Genomic DNA, 21,953 nt, shown 5'->3' on the forward strand with positions numbered 1-21,953 from the left:
GGGGAATTTGAGGCAGGCCTCAGCTTGACGGAGGTGAGTCGTAGCATGGCAGCAGGATGGTGATCGATGTTGATCCACGTGTAGCGGTGGGGGCGGTGCAGCAGCAGGGGCGGGTGGCGCTGCTGCGCGGCGGTGACTTGGTTGTGGTTGTTGGTCGAGCAGGTGCTGCAGCGGTGGCTTCTGGTCGAGCACGAGTTGCGGTTGTGATGGTGTATAGCTGTGGTTCGAGATGGTGGTAAGCGGATGGTTAGGCGTGGCTGAATCAGCAGGAGGAAAGCCTCAGGGCCAGAAAGAGGAGCGCGTCGTGTGTTCTGACGCGTAGGTATCTGATGTTCCACACGGTGGCGGACCGTACAGATCAGATATACGTTTCTGGCTGTGTGCGGAGAGATTCCGTCGGGCAGCCGGTGGCGTATGGAATTTAGGATTCAACTTATCACACGTGGAACTTGGCCAAAATAATGTATTCATTGAATGATTAAAATGATAATAACATCTCCTATTTATAATACTCTAATACTACTACCTTAACTTATTGGGCAAGAAATAAAATATATGGAAGATACTATGAATCAAAGATAACTAACTAAAAGATATGGAAGATATGGTGAATCAAAATATACTAATTAATTGGGGAAACTTAAGATATGAAGATCGTAACACTCTACTACTATGGAACAGAGGGAGTACTAGTACTCGTGTTCACTTTGCTTTATACTCCGTTCATCCTAAAAAAAATATGCACTTTGAGATCGATACGAGTTTTAATATAAAATTGATAAAGTAAGAAAGATAGAAAGAAAAGGTAATTAAAGTGGAGAATGAGTTTTACCTTATTAGAGAGAGAAAAGTTTTTTATAACTAGAAAGTGCATATTCTTATAAATAAATAAAAAAAAGGTGTATATTCGAACGAAGAGAGTATGGGTTTATTTAAAATGAGGCCCGGTAAGAATTGAGCCATACTGGCCCATGTTTTGAGAATTTGAAAATTTATGTCCATTTAAACAAAAACTACTTTTTCCATGTTCTTGGGACAACTTTCCATGTTCGATGCAGCTTTCAGTATTACCCATTTCAAAAGATTTCAAATTTGCTCATTTCAGCATCCAACAGTACGGGCCGACTACCACTTGTAGGGCCTGCTATATTTGAAACTACGTACACCCACTTGTAGCTAGAAATAGGCCCAATTCTGACTACGTATGTGGCAGCTATTAATTTTTCATTTTGGTTTGTTGGACTTACTATCAACTTTACAATTTGGATTCTGATCGATTTCTTTCTTGTTTTTTTGATAAAAAGTAGTAACACAACTCTTGCCTTATTTACTCTCTTTCTTTTTATTATTATCTCTTTATTACTTTTTTATTTCTTACGATTTTTATATCTCACTTTTTTTCTCTTATATACTCCCTCCGTCCACGATTAAGAGTCTCATTTCTAAATGGCGCGGGTTTTAAAAAATGTTAAGAAAAATGGGTGAAAGAAAGTTAGTGGAATAGGAGTCTCACTTGTATATATTAGTTTTAAATGATATGTGAGTGGAATGAATTAGTGAAATGTGTGGTCTCTTTACCATTTATGGTAATTATGAACCGGAACTCTTATTCGTGGACGGACCAAAATGGAAAAACGGGACTCTTATTCGTGGACGGAGGGAGTACTTTATTTTCTCTACTTAACTTAGTAAATAGTACTCCATACGTCCGCAGATAGTTGTGTCGTTTCTTTTTTGCACTCGTTTCAAAAAAATATAACAATAAATAGTTAGTGTGGAGAGAGAGTAAAGTAAGAAAGAATAATATGGATAAGAGTCTTACGTATAGTATTATATTATCTCTATTATATTACTTTCTCTCCACTTTAACATTAAGTACTATCATTTTTTTAAATGAGTGCGTAAAAGAAATGATGCAATTATCTTTGGGAAAAATAAAAGATTATCATTTTTCTAAATCTCTGCCCAAAAGAAACTCTTTATTTATAATGGGAAGGAAGGAGTAGTATATAATTCAATATCGATAGTTCGAAATAATTTGATAGGAGTATTTAAAGTACATTATCCTCAAATTTAAAAACAAGTGGGAATGGGCGATGCATATGGAAACGTTTTGGAAATTGTGAATTTTCATTCTATTAGGAAGAAAAATCAAACTTTTCTAGTTAGGTTGCGTGTAGCGAAAAATCATACACTAATATTTGTATTTTCTCCGTATTTTCCAAAAATACGACACGAAAAAAATCAATATATAAGGCAGCAGCGCTAGAATAAATTTGAAACAACAAACTGGCAATTACAAAGTCTGATTTGAGAGAGAAAACCAAAGGGAAAACACAATGGCAGATACCGCAAAAGAAAGGTATGCATTGATCACAGGAGCTAACAAAGGGATTGGATTGGAAATATGCAGGCAGTTAGCTTCGAAAGGAATAGTGGTGATTTTAGCATCAAGAGATGAAAAGAGAGGCATTGAAGCAAGACAAAAGCTTAAAGAATTTGATAATGTGGTTTTCCAGCAGCTGGATGTTGCTAATCCTGCTAGCGTTGCTGCTGTTTTTGAGTTCATCAAATCAAGATTTGGAAGGCTCGACATTTTGGTATTCAATTATTGTCATTATTCTTGATTTAATTAAACTAGTACTAATTGATTGGTGTGCAGGTGAATAATGCAGGAAATCGTGGTTTGGATGTGGATGGTGATGCTTCGCTTCTTGCAGAGTATATTTTGGCTGACTGCACCTTTTTCGAGGCCGGTGGACAGGTTAGTTATTGTTGGAATCATAGGGATAATAGACGTTTAAATCACGAATAATATTGACTTTAATAAGATTTGAAATTTGACTAAACTTTGTGATTTAAATTATTCTATGTACAGACGGAGCCATTTCACCCGAAAGCAGAGGGAAAGCTTGTGGTGACATTGAAGGGCGCGGAAGAATGCATGGAAACAAACTACTACGGTGCAAAAAGAGTAACAGAAGCCCTCATTCCTCTTCTACAACTCTCTGATTCGCCAAGAATTGTTAATGTCTCCTCCACTTTAGGGTGTTTAGTGGTAATCTTCTTCACACTTGATAATAACTGTTTCTTATTGATGATGTATTGCTCGTATATTCATAATAGTACATTTTACTATATACTTATATGTGTATGTAATTCAGCTTCAGCCGAATGAATGGGCAAAAGGGGTGTTGAGCAGCAAAGAGGGGTTAAGTGAAGAGAGAGTAGACGAAGTTGTGCAAGAATTCCTCAACGATTTGAAAGAGAATAAAGTAAAAGAGAAGCAGTGGCCTCCTCACCTTGCAGCCTACAAAGTGTCGAAAGCAGCTCTCAACGCTTATACTTGGGTTGCAGCTCAACGACACCCACGCTTCCTCATCAATGCTGTGTGTCCTGGTTTTGCTAGGACGGATATTACATACAATCATGGCCCGCTGAGTGAAGCCGAAGCTGCTGAAGCTCCAGTGAAGATGGCGTTGCTGCCCGATGGAGGACCGTCGGGCAGCTTCTTCCATCGATCTGAGGCCTTGTCTTTGTGATTTCTTTCTTTTGTTGATTTCATAAAGTATTACCAAACTACAATCTTTCTGTTCTAGACATGAATATTTGGGTTTTGAATTGATATTTACTACTCCTTCCGTGATGCAGAGCATACAAACTCAAAATAAAATTAATACTCAATATGTCTTTTTAGTCTAACAATAAGGTCTTTATATAAGCAAAAGCAAATCTAAACTTATGGAAAAATAAAATTAAAAAGAAATAACTAAAATGAAATAAATAAAAAAGGAAACACTAATTTGGTAGAAGGATAAACAATTACAGGAATATTTTTCTACAAGACTTGTATTTTAGAACTGCATCACAAATATATTCTACTCTCCACGAAGGGGGCGGATATACTATTTTCAGCTCAATTCAATGAAATATTTAGACTCTCCGAATGGCCAGGACCGAGCCGTCCCCTAGATCCGCCAGTGCTTTGATCTGCCATGAAGCGCAAGCGCGCTTGTGGGGCGGCCGCTTGAAATTCTAATAAAATTTTACTATATATCCTCTAAACTAAATTAGTGCTTTAATATATTTTCATATTTCAATAATTTTAATATATTTTTTCTCAAAACTAATTTAATGCTTCAATATATTATTTATATTCCAACAAACTTTAATACATTTTCTCCAAATTAAATTAGTGTATCAATATATATTCCATATTTTAATAAATTTTAATATATTTCCTCCAAATTAATTTAGTGCTCTATTATAGTGTTTAGTAGTACTACTTAGTAGAGGGATAGAGAGACCATTAGTTGTAGAATGAAAAAAATATTTAATTTTTTCTTATCAAATACCACGACACATATTGACTCGACTTATTTTAACACAATTGATACCCGCAAGTGTACGGGGCTAGTGTAGCAATTAGCAAGTAAGAGTATCGTATCCCACAGAGACTAATTTGTATCAACTTAACTACCACGAACAAATGTTGACTACTATCTAGAGAATCGAGAAAGGTTTGGTTTTGTTCTAACACTACGAAAAACATATAATGAACAAATAAATAAATAAAAGCAAGTAAACACAGAGTGAAAAGATATATGGAGAAAATTGTAGAATTCAAGGATCCGATGCACAATTCCAAGCTCTTATCCAATCAAATTGCCTTACCTTTTGGTGTCTCTAGAGTTACTAAGTCGACCGCAATTATAGATTAAACCCCCTCCCGATGTGAGAAACCTGCAGATTAGGTGTTAGGATTGAAGTCTCATTCTAATCCTAAAACCCCTAACTCCCAAAAGTTCGATTAGGTCAAAGACCTCACTCAAAACCTCAACTCTCCCAAGTTTTATCATAAGGTGTGAATTATTCTTATTTCCAGATTAATTATTTCATCTCCCGATTTATCTAATTAATCCTACACAATAAAGTGGTGATCAAGCAATTGAAAGGAATAAACCCAAGAATAATCAAATAACTACAAGAGCAAGGTAAGAACGAAATTAATTGGATAAAAACTATGAAATTAGTGCATCTTCACCAAGAATTCTCCAAGTAATGTTTAGCTACTCATGTTCTTCACAAAAACCATGTTTGAAACAAAAGATTCTATGAAATACATGGAGAAAAGATTAAGATACTCGTGTGAGAATGAATATATGGAATGACAACTTCAATCTTCCGATTGGAAGTCTTCAATCTTCAATTCTCTCTCTCCAAGTGTTCTTGGGGGTGTGTGTGAGTGTTGGAGGCGGTAAGTGTTGAATGATATGAACCCTAGGCGTTTTCCCTTTAATCTCCCATCAAAAATCGCGTTTTTGGCAAGAGAATACGCCAAAATAGCGTACCCGGCCGGGTGGAATTATAAAGAGCAAAATTCACCCGCCGGGTGGTCATTTTCGACCACTTTCTGACCCTTTTCGCGCAGAATCGGTGTACCCGGCCGGGTGAAAGTTTCTGGACAGCGCAGTGTTCTTGTAACGGCCATAACTTCTTCTACCGAACTCCGATTGAGGTGTGCGAGATACCCACACGAAGCTCTTTCGAAGATAAAGAGATTGATATGCATTAGGGGCTGATTGGACTTCAAAATCTCCAGTAAATATTGTCTCAAACCAAGGCTGCTGCACATCCACATATTTTGTGTCTTTTCTACACATTCTTAACAAAATGGTTAACATACCAACATAATAGAGAAGTAGATATAAACATGTCCAATAATAGACAAAATATGACCAAATTCACACATAACCACACTCTAAAACCATGTAAAATCCAAGTATGTCACATATATTTATAATATACTACTCCTAAAAAGATATCCTAACTAAAATAAATCAAATCAAATCAAACTAAATCAAATTAAATAAAAATGAGAGAAAAGTATGGGGACTAAAATAATTTTGTCTACGAAAAAAAAAATACTCTTATGGTGTGGTGTTGCGATCTAAACTTCTGACTTTGTGTATTTCTAAAGGATGGAGAATAAGACATGCCATGTAGTGGCGTATTGCACTCTACTATAAAGGTCTTGCTCTTGCAAAGTCTCATTTCAAACAGAAAAACAAAAGGGAAAAAAGAATGGCAGATGCAGCAAAACAAAGGTATGCATTGATCACAGGAGCAAACAAAGGAATAATGTGGTTTTTCATCAGCTCGATGTTGCTGATCCTGCTAGCGTTGCTGCTGTTTTCGAGTTCATCAAATCAAGATTCGGAAGGCTCGACATTTTGGTACCAAATAATATTATGATCATTTTTAATATTCTTGATCTAATTATATTGGTGATGTGCAGGTGAATAATGCAGGAGTTCTTGGGGTGGATGTTGTTGGTGATGTTTCAGTTCTTGAAGAATATGTTGAGGCTGACATCTCCTTTTTCTTTGCTGGTGGGAAGGTTAGTTATACTTACAAAAAGAATGTCTTTGTGGTGGTGTTATTTTAGTAAAACTTGCATGGTGATTTACTATTTCATTTCAATATGCAGGCGGAGGAGCCGTTCCATCCGAAAGCAGAGGGAAAGCTTGTGGAGACATTGAAGGGAGCAGAAGAATGCATTGCCACAAACTAATATGGTGCAAAGAGAGTGACAAAAGCCTTCATTCCTCTTCTGCAACTCTCTAATTCACCAAGAATTGTTAATGTCTCCTCCACTTTAGGGTGTTCAATGGTAATATTCTTCTCATGACTTCGTAAGTAGTAACTGTTTCTGACTGATGACAACATTATATGTATATTAGTATATGGATAGAGTGAGTGTTCTAATCCAGATATATGACTTATCATTACTCATATAAGATTGAATATTCCGTACACACAGTTTTTCCTGATTGCATATGAAACAATGATATTGTATTAGTATTACATAATTGACATGATACGATCAATGAAGCCGTGCGTCAAGGATTTCAACTACAGCTGGATTCAACCAGAAACCGTCCTATCGAGATGATATCCGAAAGCTATAAAACTACTACCATCGTCTTCGTCTTGGAAACAGCTTCGCGAGGGTATCTTGCACATCTCAATCGGAGTCCGAATGAGAGAGTTATGACGGTTTTACAGAAGTCGCGCAGAACTGGCGAGGGAGTCCAGAGAGAACACCCGGGCGGGTGTTTTGCACCCTGCAATTCACCCGAGACTTAGTTTTTGAGGGCATTTTTCCACATTTTGGACCCTTAGTATAAATACTTTTTGGTGTCATTTTTCATTCAAGATAAGATTGTGATGAAGTTATCTCCCTAGTGAGTTTTTCCTCTTTGAGGAATATATCCAATTCCTTCCTTGAAGGTTGTTTGTCTCAATTTCATAGATTGATTCAAGTAGAGGTATGCATCAGTGGGGTGTATCCATTGAGTAGTGAAGCCAAGGGGTGATAGAGCTATTGAAAGTTGCCTAGGGTTGTTTCCATTCTTTTGGTCAAGGTCCTATGGTCATAACTCTTTTATCTCATCATTATACACATGCTTTCCATTCCTAATCTTCCATCAATTCTTGTTTAGATTCAATTTTTGTTGGTTGGATCTTTTATTATCTTTTGTTTTGTGTTGGGAAATTGAAAATAGCATCACAAAAATAGCTTAGGTCAGACATCAAAGGGTAAATTCTTGGGTGATGGATCATAAAATATATGGATCCTTATCATGACACGATGATATTCATCTGCTTCAGTATCAGCCGAACGAATGGGCAAAAGGGGTGTTGAGCAACAAAGAGGAATTGAGTGAAGAGAGAGTAGAGGAAGTTGTGCAAGAATTCATCAACGATTTGAAAGAGAATAAAGTAGAAGAGAAGCAATGGCCTCCTCACCTTGCAGCCTACAAAGTGTCGAAAGCAGCTCTCAATGCTTATACTTGGCTTGCAGCTCAACAGCAGCCAGGGTTCCTCATCAATTCTGTGTGTCCCGGTTTCGCTAGGACGGATATTACATTCAATCGCGGCCCACTGAGTGAAGTCGAAGCTGCTGAAGCTCCGGTGAAGATGGCGTTGCTGCCCGATGGAGGGCCGTCAGGAAGCTTCTTCCATCGATGGGAAGCATTGTCTTTGTGATTTATTTCATATAATTGCTAAACGCTTATTTTACACTATTTATTCCTTCTATGGGAAGCTACATGAATAAATGGATTTGAGTTGATATTTCCATCTGAAGTATAGGAGAGGTTTCCAATTTATTGTGTTATGCTATTCGATGATATAGATGTTCCGACAATCATTGTAAACAAAAAAAAGTTTTACCCCTTTCGTCCCGGATTAAGAAAAGATGTTTAGTTAGTTAAATTGGATGAAAATAAAGTACTACAAGAGAGAAGAGACTTAATTTTTCCCCCATAAAAAAGGAAATGAGTCGATTAATATGGGACGTTTTGTAAAGGAAGATGAATCAATCTGTATGTAATTTGGTAAAACTGTTATAATCATACACAATGGAGGCGATCTGAGTCTTCATGTCAGCACGGGCTTTTCACGTGTCATCGGAAGGCGCTTGTCAGGCAGCCACTTTGCTTCTGCAGAGATCTGATTCAGTAGCCTATAATCTTCACTTGCCTTTCCAAATTCAGTTCGAAGAAATGCGATAATTTGGAACACGGAAAACGCATTACTACTAAATAAGCAGCATTACATCTTTCAATTTAAGAGGAAATACTAAAGCGAGGTAAAGTTCAACCCAAAATTTTGCTCCTTATTCTCCATAGCTGAGACAATGTCATTCCAAATTGTAAGCTCGCTTAGCTGCAGAAAGAGTGTTGGAGAGAAGCATTGCTATGGTCATAGGCCCAACTCCCCCAGGAACCGGAGTGATGGCTGAAGCAATCTTGCTAGCCTCCTCATAACATACGTCTCCAACGAGCCGATATCCACGACTGCAGCTCGTGTCCTGTTGTGCAAAAAAACATGAATTTAGAACGCTAGGAAAAACTAGGTGGCAACGAGGAAAGGGATTCCATGAAATGAAGGCAAACCTCGACTGGATTGATTCCAACATCGATGACAACAGCACCAGGCTTGATCCAGCTACCTCTGACCATGTTTGGCTGTCCCACCGCAGTGATTACAATGTCTGCTTCTCTAGTGATAGCCTCAGGATTCTTTGTTCTTGAGTGGACAACTGTAACAGTGGCATCTTCTCTCTGCAGAGCAAGAAAACATTAGAGTGAAGTCAAGTTTCATCGATTTGGTGGTAAGGTAGTTTTTTTCAGGTTCTGAGTAGAGTATCATGTTACTTGCAAGAGAAGAGCAGCTGGCATTCCAACAATATTACTCCTGCCTATTACAACGGCCCTCTTTCCCTTGATTGGAACACCATATCTATGCAACAACTCTATGCATCCTTTGGGCGTACACGGAACAAATAGTGGTTCTCTATCTCTCATAGCCAGGCGGCCAATATTCAGTGGGCTAAATCCATCAACATCTTTCTCAATGCAGACAGCATTCAAGATATTTTGCTCATTCATATGCTGGCAGAAGACACAAGAGATCATTAGTATAGTGATATTTCATAATCAGGAGGCAATAATGAAGAAAATTTATAAACTCTTCTACATATAGAGCAATCGGAGGAAATGGTTGCTGAGGTTATACTTCATTCACTCATACGAAAGGGGTGTCAAATAAGCTTACTGAATTGCACGTGCCATCAGGAACATCACTAAACATCACTAATTCATCTGAGCCAAATCCACTAGAAGAATTCAATGAGTACTTAGTTGCTATTATACCAATCATATATTCTCTAACTCGGTTGTTTATTATCCAATAGACACACACATGAACCCTCTATGACTCTATGTAAGCAATTTGCATATTTAATGAGGCAAATCAGAGTACAATTCCACAGTAAACATAATTATTCAAATTTGGAGGCTTACGGAAGGTAGAGGCAACTGAACAAGGATACCATTAACTGCGGGATCATCATTGAAGGCTGAGATATGCTCAAGGACTTCTTGTTCTGAGCAATCTTCAGCTAAGTGTACTTCGTATGACTTGATCCCAACTGCTTCACACGCTTTTTTCTTGTTCCGTACATAAGTTGCAGAATCCTTCCTCTCTCCAACAAGAATAACAGCCAGTCCAGGAACAACACCGCTAGATTCCTTCATTTTTGATATTTCAGCAGCTATTTCCTCTCTGATCTCTTTCGCAGTGGCTTTTCCATCAATAACCTTAGCAGATGCCTCAGTGACCAATGCAGCTGTATACCATCCAATGTGAAATAAGAATGCATTCAAAAAAACAACTACTACAGTTACAAGAAGAAACGCAATGCAGTGAATACTCCCCAATTGACAACTTCATATGCCATCTCCCCAATTGAGGTTCTGAAACACAAATAAGCTATGGCTTTACCATCAAGTCTCCAAGAAGAAATTAAGCTATCAACTTTGTTTTATTTACCAGCACCCCTCTCCCCAATTGACAACTTCATATGCCAAAAAATGCTCCCCCAACGAAACCAGAAAATTCAGTGCCGAGAGTTTTTCATAAGGAATATTCGATAAATGATCATAAATCGGTCACACGATCACTTCTGAACACAACACAACACACATGCATAAAGCTCATCCATATGCAAACTCCAATCCAGGCGCAGATGTAATTGAGCACAACCAATTCAAAAACTAACCAATACGCAAAAATTGAGCAAATATGAGCAGAAAAGCATGCGCTCACCATTTACAACGGACGAATTGCTGCAGGAGGCGTAAGTTTTGATAGCTCTACTCGTTCTAAGGAAGGCCGGAGAACTCTGCGAGGCGCGCACCTGGACAGTGGTCGTAACGAAAACTCGGCGTGAGCAGCCATCTGAGGCGGCGGCGGATCCGAACATAGTGGCGGTGGAGGAGGTGGCGGCGGCGGATGCCATCTTGAGACGGAGGAATTGGAGCCGGAATCTCAGCCCTATGCTTGCTCTCCTGCTTTTGCTTTGATTTATGAATGAATGAATGTGTGAATTAGGGTTTAGAAGTGATTTAACCGGGAAATTGCAAGAGTAGGGTACTCTGTCTCTGAGGTTCCTTTGACAGAGGTCAAGAAAGAAGATTTTGAAGAAAACGGCGCCGTTTCATGTCTTTAATTCGTAGCACCAAATTTTAATCTTGGGAGTAATAGATGTGTTCAAGAAATAAAATTACTATACTATACTAGGATTACCCGAATAGCCCTCTAAAATTTATGGGTTAGGACTGTAATTTTGTAATCCGAATACAAAACGTATTCGGAAATGGGTTACCCCGAATGGATTGGCGGGTTAAACAGGTTGTCCGAACGGGTTGCAACTTTTAGTTAAAAAATTTTAAGTTTTAGGGGTTTTCTTTTATATTTTTTAATTTCATGTAGCACGATGATTACTCTTCTTAAATCTTCATTCTACAATTTTTCACTCGATCTCACACTATCAATTTTCAAGTTCCACCTCGATTCTTTGTTCCATCGTCATCTGCCACTGCCAAAATCGATTAAGACAAAATTAAGAACTAACCCTTTAAAATCTTAATATATTTATCATTTTATATGATTCTAAAACTAAGAATAAAAAAATATCTAAAACTTAAAATTATTTTATAGATGAAATTTTTGATACTAGAGATTATTTCCAAAAGTTATTAGGCCCGATTAGCCCGGTGGATTAGCCCAAAACCCGGCGAGGTAGTGTTAGGGCTGAAAATTTATGACCCAAAAAATGCATAACCGAATAGCGCGCATCCAAATAGTCCGGCAACTCAAGTGAGTTGGCCCGTTAGCCCAATTGACATCTCTAATTACTAGTAGTAGTCTAGTGTACTATGATAGATAGATTGCAAAGAACTTCAAAAACCTTATTTGAAAATATTATTCCCTCTGTCCTATTCAAGATATTCATCTTTCTTTTTAGTTTATCTCATTCAAAATGTCTATTTTCTATATTTGTAAATAAATTTCTCTCTCTTCTCTCCTCATTAAAATATTCAACTATCTTTTTCTCTCTATTTACTCCGCCTAACAATTACTCCTAAAATCTCTTGTCGCTCAAGAATTGGACATCTTGAGTGGGACGGATGGAGTATTTCCTTCATCCATAAAAATAGTCTCATTTATGGATGACACGGATTTTAATGATAAATTGGTAAAGTAAAAAAGATGAGGAGAAAAGATAGGTAGAGAAGATATAAACTTTTCATTTTCATAAATGAGTTTTTTTATTGCACAATCCAAAATGATAAAATGAGACTATTTTTTATAGACGGATGGAGTAGTCATGTATAGTTTACTAAACAAAATGCACGACTCAACTTAATATATTTGACACAATATTATAGCTTTGAGATGAAATGGTAAATAGCAATGTTTACACTTTAATTATAATACATACGTGAACTACTTATGTTTTTGTCTCTCCCTCATATTTCAACTAGTAGTTCTTGATTCAAATTAATCGAGTGTATAACACAATATTATTACTACTCTCGCTAAATTATTAACGTATAATGTGTACATATCGATATTCCTCGTAATCGTAGTGAATAATGGAGTAATACAAACTACAAGCTCATTGGACCCTAATCAATTAACAAAAAAAAAGATACCACTAGTATTATTTTAAAATGAAAACTGAGTTTCTTGTTGTATGGGGGATACTGGATACATATATTTTACCACTCACTAAATTATAAAAATAAATAAAAATACAGTGATACATATATAGAATTGAATTTGCGTTATGAATAAGACATACACAATTACATTCCTGGAAAATCCCCCACACAAAGTGAGTGTAATTAATTCGAATTACAACAAATCAAACAACATAACTTGAAAACCTAAACCAAAAAATCTTAGGTGTATAGTTAATTAATTAACCAACCAAAAAAAGAGAGAAGAGCATATCTCTATAACTAGTCTTCCGCCTTCTCCTCCTCAGCCTTCTCCTCCTCAGCCTTCTCCTCAGCCTTCTCCTCAGCCTCAGCCTCGGCCTCGGCCTCATCTGGATCCGCCTTTGCCTCCCCTCCATCCTCCTCCTCACCCCCTTCCTCCGCCGCTGCCGCGTCAGCAGCTGCAGCGGCGGCCGCAGCTGCTGCGCGGTGCTCTTCGTCGTTCTCGGCGGAGCTCTTCCTGCCAGCCTCGATCACGTGCTGGTAGTTTCCCTTCTCCATGAAGAGCTGGTGGAAGTGGTGCTTGCAGTAGAGGATCCCGTCGAGAGCCGCGTAGGACGAGTGCGTCAGCGCGCACCCGCCGTGCGCGCACTTGAAGCACGATTTGTGGAACGACTCTCCCTCCAGCGATATCTGCATTTCCATGAAACAAAACAAAAAAAATTAGGGTTTCCAAAGAGGGGAAATTAAATAAGCCCTACAAATGGAATTAAGATCACCTTCTCGAGTGGATACACAGTTTTGCTGCATGCAGGGCATTTATCTTGGGTCCCACAGAACATACTAGACATTTTGCTTGGTGCCCTTGTCTGCATATTGTCACATATAATTCATGACATCCTTATTCATGATTTTCGATTTGGGGTTAGCATCAAATATTACTATAGCGACTCTAAGTATAAATTTGAGTGAAAATGAATTGAAATGGTAAAAAATAGACTCCTATTGCATGATAGAATGGTAGTTCATGATTATAACATTATATATGGATAAAAGTATATGGGTTGCGTTACTTTGCTAACTAATTTACAGTAATAAGTTACTAATAGTATCTTTCAATTCTGTGAATTAAAATTATCAGCAAAAGACATAATTATATTAATACAACATATAATTTAAATATCAACACAAAGACATAAGCTTATCAACACAAGTAGATTAATAAATTTATGTCTTTCAGTTGATATTTTTAACATACAAGATTGATATTAGTTAATACTTATTACTCTAACTTAGTTAGTATTTGATCACACACCTAATATTTGATAAATATATAATCAGAACATGGAATAACAAAATCAAACATTTTGAGGTACTTACCAGGTCCTTCTCATGTTTTCCTGTTTCACATTCATTACAACAGACAGAAAGGGGAAAATTATCAATAAAAAGGGATATAATCCATAGACAATCCAATATCTATATATATAGAAACTGAATTATCACCTGGTTGAAAATTCTTGCTAAAATTTCCAGACTCCTTAAAAAGCTGTTCAAAATGGGTCTTGCAGTAGAGAACTCCATCCATGGAAGAGTAGTTGCTCATCTACCATCAAAAATTCAAAATTATGATTAACTATTTGTGTAAATATATTAACAAAAATAATCACAACATATGCACATTGAATAAACCCATAATCCTTTTTTTCTCTAATTAATTACCACAAGAGTGCCTTTGCAATGGCTGCATTTGAAGCATGATTTGTGATAAGTTTGTCCATCAGCAGACAACAAATCCACAAAATAAACAGTCTTGTCGCAAGCACTGCATTTGTCCTGAGTTCCTGTGAATGATGATGCCATTCTCTCTCTTTCTCTATCTTCTTCTAAGCCTTGATCAAATTATCGAATCGCAATATTTCTCACTTTTTAATTTCATGCTGTGAAATGGAAAAGATTTCATCCTATTATTGAACTGACACGTGATTGGATATCCAGTCTTTTGAATTCAATGGAGGATTATGATACAAAATAAATTGATGGATAATCCGACCAAATTGGAGGGAAAATAGGGTTAATGTTTTTTTACTTTGTGTCCATAATTAGATAGTTAGTACGCAGTATATATGAATTGAGGGCCACAGTTTTTGGGAGGTAAGTATATTCATTTTTTCCATTTTTTTTGTATTTCATGGTAGTTGTGGTAGTTACAAACTTACATATAGAGTACGCGACTTAACGTAATTTTCCATTTTTCCTCCTATTTTTTATGCAATAAACTCTTAATAATTCTTTGAAAAAAATGGGCTAGGAAATTATTTGTTTCACTGAATTAGATCTCTACATACATGTCTCATTAAAAAAAATTATTTCATGACTTCAATTCCACAGAATTAAACTTGCTAGATTAGTTATAATATAGCTCCAAGATAAATAGTGGAGGTGATATAAAATAAAAATATTGTTACTATAAAACGCCTGCATTCAACGTATAAAAAAATGCATTCTTATTTAAAATCAAATGCATTGGAAAAATGAATTTTCCGTTTAGATTTGAATTTGGGTTTATACTCAGTGGCGAAGCTAGGATTTTCGCATTAGGGGGCCCAAATTATTGTTAACGTTTGTGGTTATTTTTGGTGTCGTCATTGTTAGAATTATCTCGAACAAAAGAAAGATGGATAATAAGGGAAAAATATTGAAGTATAATACTATTATTTTGCTTAAAATTTCTAATTAATTTTCATCATAGATTAAACCAATGTAAATGATAAACAAATAAATAAAAATATAGAATAGATCTTTAAATTGAGTTTACTACAGTAATATACATATATTTACATTTACAAATCTAAAGAATTAATTTTTATTATTGTATAACAAAGATAGTTACTCTGTATTTTTAAATTATACTGGTACTATGTATTACTTAAAGTATGAAACAAAGACAACAATAAATATAAAATGGAACTTAAAAAAAGGAAGCATCCACACGATGGGAGTCGAAACCCTGGGCTAGATTTGAGAAGACAAAACTTGAGACCATCTAAGCTATTGACATAAATAGTTTAAATGTATGTATAATGAATAATACTAAACGGAAAAATTCATGGGAGGACCATGGGCCCCCCTGGCCCATATGTGGCTTCGCTACTGCATGATGTAGAACCAATTTGATTGCTATGTAGTTTTTTGGCGATTGTACGGTTTTTTCAACACATTACTATCGCAATTCTTGGATTATGATATCATTGCTGACCGATTCAATAAGTACTAGCCTTATATAAAACGTACTACTACTCTCTATTTAGGTAAATATTGATCTACATTATTCTTGTATATTGCAAATATAGCTAATATATTGGATGTGTATGTGCAGGCGACGATCTTATCAAGTAGTTATATCACTAAATGCATGATGTAGAATCAATTTGATTGCTAGTTTTTTTTGCTATAGTGCATTCTTTTCAAATCAATTCTATCGTGAATTCTTGGATTATGATATCATTGGTGATAGATTTAAGAAGTACTAGCCTTATATAAAACGTACTGTTTTATGTAAATTTTGATTATCTGTATTATACTTATGTAGTTGCATATATAGCTAATATATCGGATATGTATGTGCAATCGGCGATCTCATCAAGTAGTTATATCAATATATGATAGTACTTATATAGTATTGCATATATAGCTAATATATCAGATGTATATGTGCAGTCGGCAATCTTATTAAGTAGTTGTATCACACTACATGGTATTTTGCCGATTGTGATTTTTTTTTTCAAAACATTACTATCTCAATATCAAACTATCCAAAACATGATGCTTCTTCTCTTGTTTTTGCTTCTCCTAATAATTATCATCTTCTACTTCCAAGCACAAATATATAGCTAATACATATGATGTGTATGTGCAGTCGGCAATCTTATCAAGCAGTTGTATCACTATACGCATACTTAATGATTAAGGGAGACAAGAATAGTAAAAGAAGCGTAATCATTTCTTAAGGTTGTTTTATCAAGCGGTATTTAATTTATTGATATTCATATTATAAATTTAATTGAAAAGTTACAATAGTAAGTTTCTTTTCTTGTGTGCCTTAATTGCGAGAGATATGACTGTACTCATCAAATAAATTTTTCATGAATCGATTATTGAACAAAGTTTTTAATCACTCATATATATATACACGGAAAGAAACGAGGATGTGCCAGTTATGAAGTGGAATTGTGGAAATACATGACACTCACTGAATAACAACCAACAAACTGACGCATGTAGTTTAACTAATGTAATTATATCAATGGAGTACAAAATTGTTATCGTTTTGTAATTAGGATTACAATTGCCATTACGAGGCCTGTAAAATTATAAACCCTATTTACCTCGATGATCGCAAAATGTATTCTTCTAATCATTATTTCGTTGGTCAATATCATAAAGCATGCAGTCATTCAAAGATATAAAGCAATCACATATTTATACTAGTGCTTGTTGAAAGTTACTCAGAAATCAATAAAGTAAAGGAGGTACTTATCTATGTGTTCTTTATTACGGAATAAAATATGATTATAAATTATAGTACTAATATATTTGAGAGAATCACTAATGATAGTTTTACATTTTTGTATTTCCAGATAATCCTGCACCATACATCTCAAAAGTACTTTCAAGAATCGAGCTTTCCTCATAAATATGATTCTTACCTCATAACATAATTCGAGAGTAGTAACTTAGTTGATAAAGATGAATCAACACCTTTTTTTATTTCATGCGTATTCAACAGTTGTCATTCAAACCGAAATTTTTTGAGTCATTCAAATATGATAGTACCAAATCCCCCAAACACCTTGTAAGGGGCAGCCAAAGTTGCAAGTTATGGTGTATCTAGAATTTTCAGTTTGTTGGTGTGACATAACAACTTAGTAAATAAGACATTTCTCCTCCAATAAATATGAGGTTCGAATCATCATGAAATTAAGTAGATAGAAAACAAATAATCAATCAACATCGTTTCTTTCCTTTTCACACTATCTTGATTAATGTCTCACTATATTTTCTTTTCAAATATTCATATATTGAGTTTAACTTGCGTAGCAAAACAAAAGTCAAAAACTCAAATAACAAAATAAAAAAATTTAATTAAATGGACCGACTATGCAAAAAAATTGACTTTTAATTAGTTTTCGGAATACATAATTAGATAACTTGCTGCAATAATAAATACTTAATAATACTAAAAAAATGAGGATGCAATTGTACTCTCTAATTGTTCCCAATCACTACTTGCGACCGCGAGTGGCAAACATAAAAGAAAAAACAAGAAAAAAAAAACATATAGGTTTAATTCTTTAAATACCTCAGATAAGACAACAAAACACCATTAAAGAAAAAGGAAAATGGAAAAGGAGGTATATCCATGAAAGTAATAGAAAATACCTTTAAGTAAACAAGATCAGTAAATTGGACAGACCCCAAGATTCCAAAATAGCACAATCATGGCACTTAGTAACAAAAATGAAACAAATTAAAATATAGTATTACCTAGGAAGTCCAGCAGCATAAAATGCACCATCTTTGCTTGTCATGCGCTGCGACAAAGCAATTATTGCTAAAGTATTCACCCCTCAAATCGATTCTGCTGCGCATAAAAGAAACGACAATCGCACTATAATAAACAAAACTACATAGTTTAACACAATTAGAAACTCAAAAGGGATTGTTAATTTAGTATTTTGTGTAATCTTTTGTCCCTGTCCCCAGAAGAAATGCAGCGCACACACACACACATTGCACCAAAACACCTATAAAAGAGAGTGTCCTGAGTAGGTAAAAACAGATATCAAAGGCATGGAGGGAGATGGGCTGAGAGCAAAAAGTTTCAGGGACGAAGACTACAACACAAGAAGGGTGTTCCTGAGGAGTTATCCGCTTCACTGGGGCACGGAATCTGAGGCTGAACAAAGCGTTGAAGCAGCAGCAACTAAGCGCAGCAAAGAAGAACCTGCAAAAGTCACAAAAAGAGTAAACGGGGAAAAACCAATTAAGAAGATAGTCCTTGCAGTGGTCCGATGGGGAGAACAGAGGATTCTAGTATTCCGAAGGTTCAAGCATAAGATCACTATTTATGTTGTTAACTGTGTGCCTGTCAATTCAAAGTACCTGCTGTACTGATATCAGTTAAATGAATCAATTGCTGAAATAGCTGATGTTTTTACATATGATCTTGAGCCTTGTGTACTTGCATATATAGAGTGCTAATCTTTATACAACATGTCCAAATATATCAACTTGCAAGGAATCATCCCTTGTCTAGAGCTCATTCTATAAGAAAAAAACAAGCACTTCTAAACCCGAAGTTGTAAGTATCATTGTCTGTATTCTCATCACACAGGGAACTATAATAATTGATGGACTGTGCACTTACTCAAATGAGAATCAGCCAACCTTATGAATTAGAGGAGGATGACAATCAGGTCTATGCCCAACAAATCAACTTAGGCAAAAATATAAAAACAACAAGCCCATGTAGTTATATAAAGTTTCAATCGTTAACCATTGTAAGAATGATTTTAAAGGAGCTGGATGGCGAGGATGGGAAGGAATGGAACTCTCAATTACTATTCATACTGTAAAGATGGTTAAATGAACTTCCAATTTCCTCTGCAAACCAAGGTATAGGCTAACCACAGGCAATTAACACCATGATGTTCCCACAAAACATCGCGCATCATGCTGGCTGATATTTTTTTAAGTACCCAATAAACTCAAATTACACACAAAAAAAGAAGAAGCATCTACTCTTAGAAAAGTACAGTTTTGGAAGAAACACCAGAAAAAAGTACTATGCTACATCTTCCATTCAATTATCATACAAATAGTATCGTAATCCAACTCAAAGTAGTAGAAAATACACCATCCAGAACCAAAAATTCCAAGGCGAATCTCATACCATTCAGCTACATGATAGAATCAGTAATAATGTTTAACATACAGTGATGTCTGTTTAGAAGAAAATTATTGAAACTCCCATTGCGAAGCTCCCCACGGCTACCCAAGGACTGAGTCTCTCACCTGTAAATAGGATCAATTATCGCTTGTTCAGAGCCCGAGTACATTTGAGCCTTTGACATGCATAAAATCTCAAGTTATGAACCATAGTTATTAACCTAATAATAGACCAGGTAGTGGAATTCTTAGTTCAGCAGAGTATAACTTTCACCGGTAATAATTAAAAAACAGAATATGATTTTTAGAATCGATCTATTACTCCTATTATATTAGTTTCACACTAGATATACCCTCAAAAAGACATTACATCCCTCAGAAACCAATATCCTCAAATGATCCAAGGTCTTGGGTTCATAAGAAAGCAAATGCTGGGCTTTTGTGTTTAAAACTTGTAGTGGCATTATCAACTTTATAAAAATTTCAGTCCGAGTGATTTTCCACAACACGCTTTTCTGAATAAACGAGTCCTACAACTCAATCAGCATTGGAAATTATTTATTAGAGGATACCTATTCTAGCAGCTTTCCAGAAAACGCCTCGAAACCTGCCATAACAACAAAAAATCAGAATGGAAGCAGCATCATGTTTTCAGAGACATGACATATAACCAGCCCAGATAGCCAATTAAAAAGTATGATGGCATAAAGGTCCAAAAGATGGTGGACCGGATTTAAAACAATACAATCACAATTTTCTCACTTGCCATTTGATTGTACAGATAACAAGCATTTATCTGGAGTCTAGACTAGATCACCAAAGTCAAAATAACTTTTGCACAGAGAGCAGTCAAATAGCAACAATAAAATCAAAATTTCAAGTTTCTAAACCCTGCTGCAGCAATTGGCCTAACATTACATGTGACAAGTTACTATTGTGTGAAGGTGGATAAATAAATAAGAGCAGCTAACTGGACCAAGTCCAACGGAAACCGCTGACCATTTTATTTGAAACTAGCAGTGAACGTGAAAAAAACTTACCCAGTTCTCTGTTCAAGAAGTGCAGGAAACTGCATCTTCACATATGTGCAGGCACAGATGCCTAACAATACTACTGTCAGGAATGAATGGAAATTGAAGAGAGCCGACTGAAAATTCATTAAGCATAACATCAGAACCCAATATTTATGTAGCTATGAGAATGCAAACAAAGAGTGGTACACAAATATCATATCGTCTTCCAGAAATAAGAAACTCACCATGTTTGTACTATCCTTGCTCAGTTATTTCTCTGCCACCCCGTATATCTAAGGAAGGATGTATAAGACACTCACAGACATAAAGAAATTTCAAAAGGCACACATCAATAGCTAAATAAGAACAAATATGAATATGATATACTATAATTTAGATTTCTAATTCTTAAAGAATCACTAAACAAGTCTGCATATCTCAAACGTTTCATCTGTTGAAAATAAGCATCAATTCGAAATTAAAAATTGGATGTCATTGAAATCATAAATGCGTCCCTTAATTTGTACATGTACATATATATGGAAATCATAAACTATAACGCAACGCTTGCTGATACAAGAAACAATGTGATTGAACACTGACATATATCATGGCAAGATGAGTAAACAGAATAAGAACATTCCAATAAGCGCACCATATAAAGTAAAATCTCAGCAAATGTGGATAATATATATAGATCACACGGCACAACTGCTAAACAGGGAAAGAGATACGCAATCAAATTCTAATAAATAAACCACTAATACAATTGATCAGCACTAGATGCACTTTACCACCAAGGATTTTATTCAAATTTATTAGAGCGCAGGCCGAAAATCTCACATCTTCAAATCAAATATTAACAGAAGGCGAAAAGATCTTAAAGCTATTTGGGGGGAGGGGGGAGAAGAATACCAAATTCTAAACTTTATGAATAGTTAAATTAGATAAAAGTTCGTAACAATATTCAGATTGAAATCACTCCAATTCTCCAAATTCGAACTGAAGCTTCCACTTACCACGAAAATCTGACGCTTGCTCCCGAGCTAAGCACCGGAGACGGGTTTTCTGTATTGTGTGTGTGTGAGTGAGAGAGAGAGAGAGAGACGAGAGACGAGAGGGTGTAGTATAGTACGTCATCTAGCGAATTAGGTCTTGCCACGTCAACGGAGAGTAATTTTTATTCTGATTGGAGGCGCAGAAGATTATAAACTCGCCAGCCCAAAAGGTGGCCCAAATATCCCATTTCGGGCCCTTGGTGGAAATCCCGGCTGTTTCTCTCGATTTGGGCCCTAGCTCAAGCATTTCCCAGAAAACAATAAATGAATAGAAAAGAAGAATAATTACGTGGACCAATCAACGTGAAGAAGTCGTGATTGGCCGGTAGTTTGTGGTTTATCCATACCATTTCCAT

At 35.9% G+C, this 21,953-nt stretch overlaps 4 protein-coding genes and 1 pseudogene across 7 annotated transcripts; 2 read left to right on the forward strand and 3 right to left on the reverse strand.

Moving 5' to 3' along the window:
- The first annotated feature begins 2,292 nt into the window (after positions 1-2,292).
- LOC125223518 ((-)-isopiperitenone reductase-like) lies at positions 2,293-3,646 on the forward strand. Its single transcript, XM_048126696.2, has 4 exons — positions 2,293-2,600; positions 2,663-2,764; positions 2,879-3,058; positions 3,165-3,646. Exons 1-4 carry the CDS (start codon positions 2,340-2,342, stop codon positions 3,540-3,542), a joined length of 921 nt encoding a protein of 306 aa, XP_047982653.1. The 5' UTR covers positions 2,293-2,339; the 3' UTR covers positions 3,543-3,646.
- Positions 3,647-6,084: 2,438 nt separating this feature from the next.
- Positions 6,085-8,100, forward strand: LOC125185332 ((-)-isopiperitenone reductase-like; annotated as a pseudogene).
- Positions 8,101-8,316: 216 nt separating this feature from the next.
- LOC125217908 (bifunctional protein FolD 4, chloroplastic-like) lies at positions 8,317-11,030 on the reverse strand. Its single transcript, XM_048119480.2, has 5 exons — positions 10,678-11,030; positions 9,873-10,198; positions 9,225-9,461; positions 8,964-9,131; positions 8,317-8,878 (listed from the first exon to the last, which is right to left on the reverse strand). The coding sequence occupies exons 1-5, from the start codon at positions 10,868-10,870 to the stop codon at positions 8,708-8,710; spliced, it is 1,095 nt and encodes a 364-aa protein (XP_047975437.1). The 5' UTR covers positions 10,871-11,030; the 3' UTR covers positions 8,317-8,707.
- A 1,653-nt stretch (positions 11,031-12,683) lies between these two features.
- LOC125224501 (LIM domain-containing protein PLIM2b-like) lies at positions 12,684-14,487 on the reverse strand. Its single transcript, XM_048127909.2, has 5 exons — positions 14,298-14,487; positions 14,082-14,181; positions 13,956-13,975; positions 13,355-13,444; positions 12,684-13,268 (listed from the first exon to the last, which is right to left on the reverse strand). The coding sequence occupies exons 1-5, from the start codon at positions 14,436-14,438 to the stop codon at positions 12,879-12,881; spliced, it is 741 nt and encodes a 246-aa protein (XP_047983866.1). The 5' UTR covers positions 14,439-14,487; the 3' UTR covers positions 12,684-12,878.
- A 4,917-nt stretch (positions 14,488-19,404) lies between these two features.
- Positions 19,405-21,681, reverse strand: LOC125218323 (uncharacterized). 4 transcript variants are annotated; one of them, XM_048119971.2, is made up of 5 exons: positions 21,559-21,681; positions 20,785-20,832; positions 20,567-20,673; positions 20,099-20,133; positions 19,405-19,652 (listed from the first exon to the last, which is right to left on the reverse strand). In XM_048119971.2, exons 2-5 carry the CDS (start codon positions 20,785-20,787, stop codon positions 19,585-19,587), a joined length of 213 nt encoding a protein of 70 aa, XP_047975928.1. In that variant the 5' UTR covers positions 20,788-20,832; positions 21,559-21,681; the 3' UTR covers positions 19,405-19,584. The 4 variants fall into 4 exon arrangements, with proteins under 4 accessions (XP_047975928.1, XP_047975927.1, XP_047975929.1 ...); XM_048119970.2 differs by having other exon boundaries at positions 20,785-20,858; positions 21,559-21,625; XM_048119972.2 differs by having other exon boundaries at positions 20,785-20,854; positions 21,559-21,607.
- Positions 21,682-21,953: the final 272 nt, after the last annotated feature.

The sequence above is a fragment of the Salvia hispanica genome, chromosome 1, assembly GCF_029641045.1.
Source record: "Salvia hispanica isolate PSC_SH4W2 chromosome 1, Shi_PSC_v1, whole genome shotgun sequence".
In the NCBI taxonomy this organism is placed as follows: domain Eukaryota; kingdom Viridiplantae; phylum Streptophyta; class Magnoliopsida; order Lamiales; family Lamiaceae; genus Salvia; species Salvia hispanica.